Source organism: Phaseolus vulgaris, chromosome 4 (genome assembly GCF_051622355.1).
Source record: "Phaseolus vulgaris cultivar YP4 chromosome 4, ASM5162235v1, whole genome shotgun sequence".
Classification (NCBI taxonomy): domain Eukaryota; kingdom Viridiplantae; phylum Streptophyta; class Magnoliopsida; order Fabales; family Fabaceae; genus Phaseolus; species Phaseolus vulgaris.
The window spans coordinates 23791288-23798182 of record NC_143501.1 but is presented as its reverse complement, the minus strand read 5'-3'; the positions used below and the strand labels follow the sequence as shown (position 1 = coordinate 23798182).

The window sequence follows — 6895 nt, the reverse complement described above, 5'->3', positions numbered from 1 at the left end:
GTGTTATACATGGTTACAAAATACTTTGACCATGTTGTTCTCACATACTCCAATGCTTCTAAATCTAGCGGGTGTTGGTCGTTGAACAACTGTGACATTTGAAATATTTTGAATTAGTGCATGATTAATAAATCTCAAAATTTAAAGTGTTTATTGTATTGAGGTATTACCTTATCCCAACCTTTCTTAATTTCAGCTTGCAAAATAGTCAACATCCACTGCATAACATAATAACCGCACTCATAATTTTGAGGTTGCCTGTTGGACTGCATGTGAAAATAAATGTATTAAATGAATGAGTGAAACACATTAAATTAAGTGAACAAATATACTTTAAATACCTTAAGGTACATCCAAGTGAGTTTTTGTGCGTTTGAAGTTCTCCTCCCACACAACATATTATATCCAGAGTAAGCACTAAAATAATAAGATTTCATGTTAGAATACATAACATTATATAATATATAAGTAATAATAAATGTTAAATGAAACTGTCGTACCTATCTATAATGTTTTTAAAATAGGCAGGAGGTTTTTTATGCAAGGAGCAAAACCATGCAGCGGTATGATCTTGAACAGATATGATCAATAGTTGCCAATGACGCCTGTATAACAAATCAGTTAATTAGTTTCTCTTATTTCAATAATTTATTAAAACTTATTTAATAAATAAGAACTTACTCATGGATGTACGGAGCAAAATAAATGTGTTTTCCACCATTCTTTAAGGCAGTGGTGATGTATGTTTGTGTTTCCGACTTCTTGTTTCCAATTGATTGAGTGATTTGAGGGTCTAAAAACCCATATATATTATGTTTCCCCTCATCAAAGCATAATCCAGAAAGATACCTAAATTTCAATAAGTTAGTACTAATATATTTAATAAATCAAAAGTATAAAGAATTTAAAATTTGAACTTACATCATCCATAATTGCAGAACTGTTATGTTAATCTCTTGATCTCCGGATGCAAGGTCCAACAAATCAGACATGTGAACGTACAACGGTAGATTACTATGCCTTCCAAAAACATTGGCATCCCATGGAACCTCTAAGACGGTTGTATCTAAAGCTGTAGCAACTTCCACCAATGCCGCCAGAGGATCATCAATGGAGACTATTTTCTTCTTTCCCAGAGGCAAATTTGTCTTAGGTTCCTGCTACTCATCAAAACAAAAAATACTTAAATTAGTTAGAATGTAATATATCATAATTGTATTAGTATTAGTGCAAATATATACCATAGAGTCTATAGGTCTGACGAGATGTCTAGGCCAGGCAACGAAAGTATGTAATGCCTCTGCCACAATTGTCACCTCTGATGTCGGCACAGGAACTGCAAGATCACCATAAAGGACCTTCTCCACCGTGACCTTCATGAAATTAGAAGGAAGAGGCACATTGTGTAACATTGTGACCCCTTCATAACACTTACCCAAGGCAACGAATCGGGTCAAAGAATTACACTCAACATATAATTCGCATTGGCTAGTTGAGCCAAAGTCATCCCCTGATAGATCAACTGCCGAACAACTCCCTTTAGTGCTGACTTTCTTAATAGGAGGCGGAGGTGGTTCATCTTCTACCATAGTAGGTGGTTGCTGTGAGTGTCCTAAACCCTCCAACCGCTTTTTGAACTCCATTTCCATTCGCGCACTAAACTCCTCCATGAAGCTTTCTTTAAGCTCTTGAGTTACCTCAGCCTTTAACTGCTCACGTAGTTGTAGTAAATACTCTTGGCTAGGTTCATTGGACAATTGTTCCTTGCTGTGTGATGGAGGTCCAAAGTATGACCGAATCCCAACCCCATATCCAGCTACATGAACACGTCCAGGGTGTTCAGGTCGTCCGAGAGCAACATTAAGAATATCATTGCGACCACATGGTTTAAAAGTCCCCTGTGTTGATTGCTCATTAAGAGAATCCTAAAACAAATGAAAAGAAATTGACAAACTTCAACACATTGAATTTAAAATAACACATAGAATTTAAAATAACACATTGAAAAGAAATTGTCAAACTTACAATGCGTTCAACTGTTTGTTCTGTAGACTTAGAACTCCATGTCCCTAATGTGTTTATACGGGCACCCTTCCACATCTCATGTCGGAGTGGTGGGGATGGAGGTCTTAAAGAATCTACACTATTCATTTCCTCAATGGAAGTAGAACGTGCTTTAATATTTTCTTCAAGCATCCTCTGCTCTAGCAACTTATAACCACCACGAGACAATAAGTGTGGGGTATCATTATGTGCCTGATTGGCTTTTGCTTTGTTTCGAACCTCCTATCATAACACTCAAAATTTAGTAATACGTTAATATAAACTATATTCAAATATAAAAGTGATACTAACCTGCCATTTTTCAGTTTGTCGAATATTGACAAACTGCTGCCAAGTTTCTTCATCAATGGATGCATATTTTGCACAAGGATTTTCTTCTTTCCTTTTCCCATATATATAATCTGTTGTCAATTTTGATTTAAACTGACGAAACTTGACACCCACATCTGAAAGAACCTTCGCTTTCAAGGTTTCCACATTCGGGATGTTGTAATGTGTCTACATTGTTTGAAAGAATTAGTTCATAAACAAAAACAAAGTATACAAGAACTTTAGATTTAGCAAAGTAAAAACAGTTACATACCAGAATATCTTGCCAAATCATGTTTTTCTCGTGGTCAGTCACGTGATCCCAAGACTGAGTTAAGATAGAGATCCTTTCACGAGAAAGTACTACGAGATAACTCCTATATTTCTTTGCATGTTGCCGAGTGGGCACACCAGTGTGGATATCAATAGACAAAGGTATTTTGTCATCTTTAGTTATCTTCTTAAACATATTCTTCAATCTTGTAGGTCCTCTACCAGTTTTTGAATGGGAAACTTTATCATCTGCCATGTTCCTGTTATCAAAAAAATATAATAAGCATCAAGAATATGAAATATAATGAAAATGAAATATATTGTAAAACTAAACATGAATCACATGTACATACAAATATATATTCCTTCATCATGATCATTTCGAGTTGCATGTACAACATCAGCAACATCCTCGTACTCTTTATTGATGGTCGTTCTTGTAAGTGATTCAATCTCACAAATGTCATTGTTTGTATCTTCTGGGTCATTATGTTGTTTTTTTCCATGTAGCACAACAGACCAGTGGTCAGACGTAGGATCTTGGATATAGAAAACTTGGGAAGCTTGATGTGCCATTATAAATGGTTCGTCATGATAACCTATCTTTCGAAAGTCAACCAAAGTCATTCCTGATTCATCAACTTTGACACCAGTCTTATTGTCAACCCACTTGCATTTGAAAACAGGTACAGTAAACTTGGTATAATTAACTTCCCAAATCTCTACTATGACACCATAATAAGGCAATGATCCCACAACAGGATTTTGATCCTTTGCAGTTGAAAACTGCATAGACTCTGCCTCCAAGGTGACTCCGCTATTTTGCATTGTACTCCTATCATCTCGAGACTTTGTGTAAAACAAACAACCATTTACTTCATAGCCAGAACAACATAAAACATCAAATTTGAGACCGTTTGCAAGCCATGTTAATGTTTCAGATGCTGATGGATCATTCATTATTTGTTGCTTAAACCATGACATGAAAGTTTTGTTATGCTCAATTAACACCCATTTTTCTGATTGTCTTGGATTTTTATATTTGACAATGTCTTTGTGTGTATCCAAGTATGGTAACACCTCATCAGTGTTATTTAAGATATACAAGTGTGCTTGCAGAACCTCTTCTCTAGATTTTCTTATGACATGTACACCTCTTGAAGATTTACTTATGAATCTACGAGAGTGCCAACCTTTTTCAGGAACTTCTATACATTTGGCTTTTGACATGTACTCGGAACAAAACTCAATAGATTCTTCTGAAATGTATCTTTCAATAATGGAAGCTTCTGGACGACATTGATTCTTCACATATCCCTTCAAAATCTTCATGTATCGTTCAACTGGATACATCCATCGCATATAAACTGGCCCACACAATCTGATTTCTCTTACAAGATGAACAACCAAGTGTACCATAATATCAAAAAAAGATGGAGGAAAAAACATCTCGAGTTGACACAAGATAACAATTATTTCTTCTTCAAGTTCATCCAACTTCTGAGAGTCAATCTCTTTACTACATATGGAATTGAAAAATGAACATAGTCGAGTGATTGTATGCCTAACATTTTTGGGCAAGATTCCACGAATAGCCACCGGTAGTAATTGTTGCATTAGAACGTGACAATCATGTGACTTTAAGCCAATTAGTTTCAAATCATTCATAGATACAAGACTTTTCACATTTGAAGAGTAGCCTTGTGGTACCTTAACACCTTTAAGACATTCACAAAAACTTGTTTTCTCTTTCTTTGACAAAGTGTAACATGCTGCAGGCAAGTATGTACGTTTACCAACTTCTCTCGGTGCCAATTCCTCTCGTATATTCATTTCAATCAAATCCAGACGTGCATTCACACCATCCTTTGTTTTGCCTTTAATGTTCAGAAGTGTTCCTATTAGACTGTCACACACATTCTTCTCTATGTGCATTACATCTAGACAGTGTCTAACATCTAACTTACACCAATACGGAAGATCAAAAAAGATTGATCTCTTCTTCCATATTTCACTCACAGTTTGCTTCTTCTTCATTTTTCCAAAAGTCACATTAACATTTTTTATTTTTTCATAAATTTCAACACCACTTAAGGGAGTGGGACAAATGTCATGTTCTTGGTATCCGTTAAAAGCTTTTTTCAATCGACGATACGGATGATATTTCTTTAGAAATCTACGATGCCCAAGATACACGGTTTTTCTTCCATGTTTCAACTGCTCATAAGATGTCTTGTATTGACATATTGGACATGCTCTATGGCCTTTCACACTATAACCTGACAAGTTCCCATATGCAGGGAAGTCATTGATAGTACAAAACAACATCGCATGCAATCGGAAAGATTCATTTTTAAACGCGTCAAACACATCAACCCCATCATTCCACAATAATTTCAAATCTTCAATCAATGGATTAAGATAAACATCTATGTCATTTCCAGGTTGTTTTGGACCAGAGATCATCATAGATAACATCATGTATTTGCGCTTCATACACAAAGCAAGAGGTAAGTTGTAAATGACTAACAAAACGGGCCATGAACTATGATTACTACTTAAATTTCCAAATGGATTCATTCCATCAGTTGCCAATCCAAGTCTTAAGTTTCTTGATTCTTTTCCAAATTCAGGAAATTCTTTATCAATATTCTTCCATTGCAAAGAATCAGCAGGATGACGAAGTAATCCATCACATTTTCTATTATCTGCATGCCACCTAAGGTTTTCAGCGTCATCTGCATTTGCAAACAAACGCTTAAGCCTTGGAATTATTGGAAGATACCAAACAACCTTAGCAGGAGGACCTTCCTTTGTCAATTCATCAATTTCATCATTCTGACCAACCTTAACCTTATAACGTGACAAACCACACCTGGGACATCTTCTTAAATCTTCATACTCATTTCTGTATAAAATACAATCGTTAGGACATGAATGTATTTTTCTATACTCCATACCCATTGGACAAAGTATTTTTTTCGCCTCATAATTTCGATTGGGCAAGGTATTTCCTTCTAGAAGCATGTCCTTAAGCAATTGAAGCAATTCTATAAAACTTTTGTCGATCCATCCATTCATTGCCTTCAAATTCATCAACCTTAACACTGCTGATAATCGTGTGAAGTTAGTTGAACCAGGATACAAAGGAGTCTCTGCATCATTAGACATATTTTCAAAAACTGCATTAGCAAATGATTCTGCTCCCACATCACGAATCATGTCTTCTAATCTATCATCCATTGAGAAATGAACTTCCTCCGAACCTCCGTGCACACTTGGCAAGTTTAACAATTCACCATGCCACGTCCATGTTGTATAACTTTTCAAAAATCCATCACACAAAAGATGTTCTCTAATTTCAGAAACAATCAATATCCTTCCATTTAAACAATTGATACAAGGGCACCTTATCCTTACTCCATTCTTATAACTAATGGCATTATGTTCTGCGAATTGTATGAACTCTTCCACCCCTTTTTCGTAAGTATCACTTATTCGTGGTGTATTAATCCAACTCCGATCCATTGAACTTCTAAACTAAGAACCAATACTTTCAATATGTAATCATGAAAAAATAAAACAAAATTGCCGAAGGTCGGACACCTCCAGACTCAGAACCAGTGCGTTCAATATGTCAAAACAATATATAATGACTGAAAATTGCCGAAGGTCGAACACCTCCGGACTCAGAACCAATGCGTTCAATATAAAGAATCAATATCAAACTCAAAACAAATACTTTCAAAATATAGGTGATAATAAATAAGAATACATTAACCTCAAATGGATGGGCGGTCACGACAAGCGGTTGCAGCAAGGAGTCGGTGTTCACGGACGTGCGTCGCGGCACAGGGTCGGTGGTCGCTGAAACGGTCGAGGATCGCGCGCACGGTTGTCGCTGGAACGGTCGTCGCGGTCGCGCGGGCGGCTGGGGAAGGGTCGCGGTGTGGCGGTGCTGTCGCGCGAAGGGGTCGCGGTGTGGCGGTGCTGTCGCGCGAAGGGGTCGCGGTGCGGTCGCGCGGGCGGCTGGGGAAGGGTCGCGGTGTGGCGGTGCTGTCGCGCGAAGGGGTCGCGGTGCGGTCGCGCGGGCGTCAGGGGTTTAGGGTTCACGAGCGGCGCGGTGCGGTCAGGGGCGGCGCGGCTCGGACGCGGTCGCGGCTGTCACGATCGAACGTAGGGGCGGTCGCGCGAAGGGTCGCGGTGCGGCGGTCAAGGTGCGGTGCGGTAGGGCAGTCGGTCACGGTGT

The 6895-nt window shown here is 38.1% G+C and overlaps 1 protein-coding gene across 1 annotated transcript; it reads right to left on the bottom strand.

Annotated features, from left to right (window-relative positions):
- Positions 1 to 915: 915 nt before the first annotated feature.
- LOC150027976 (uncharacterized) lies at positions 916 to 6174 on the bottom strand. The gene is made up of 6 exons (XM_090300979.1): positions 3007 to 6174; positions 2648 to 2701; positions 2509 to 2562; positions 2085 to 2286; positions 1242 to 1816; positions 916 to 1157 (listed from the first exon to the last, which is right to left on the bottom strand). Exons 1-6 carry the CDS (start codon positions 6172 to 6174, stop codon positions 918 to 920), a joined length of 4293 nt encoding a protein of 1430 aa, XP_090157105.1. The 3' UTR covers positions 916 to 917.
- Between the last annotated feature and the right edge of the window lie 721 nt (positions 6175 to 6895).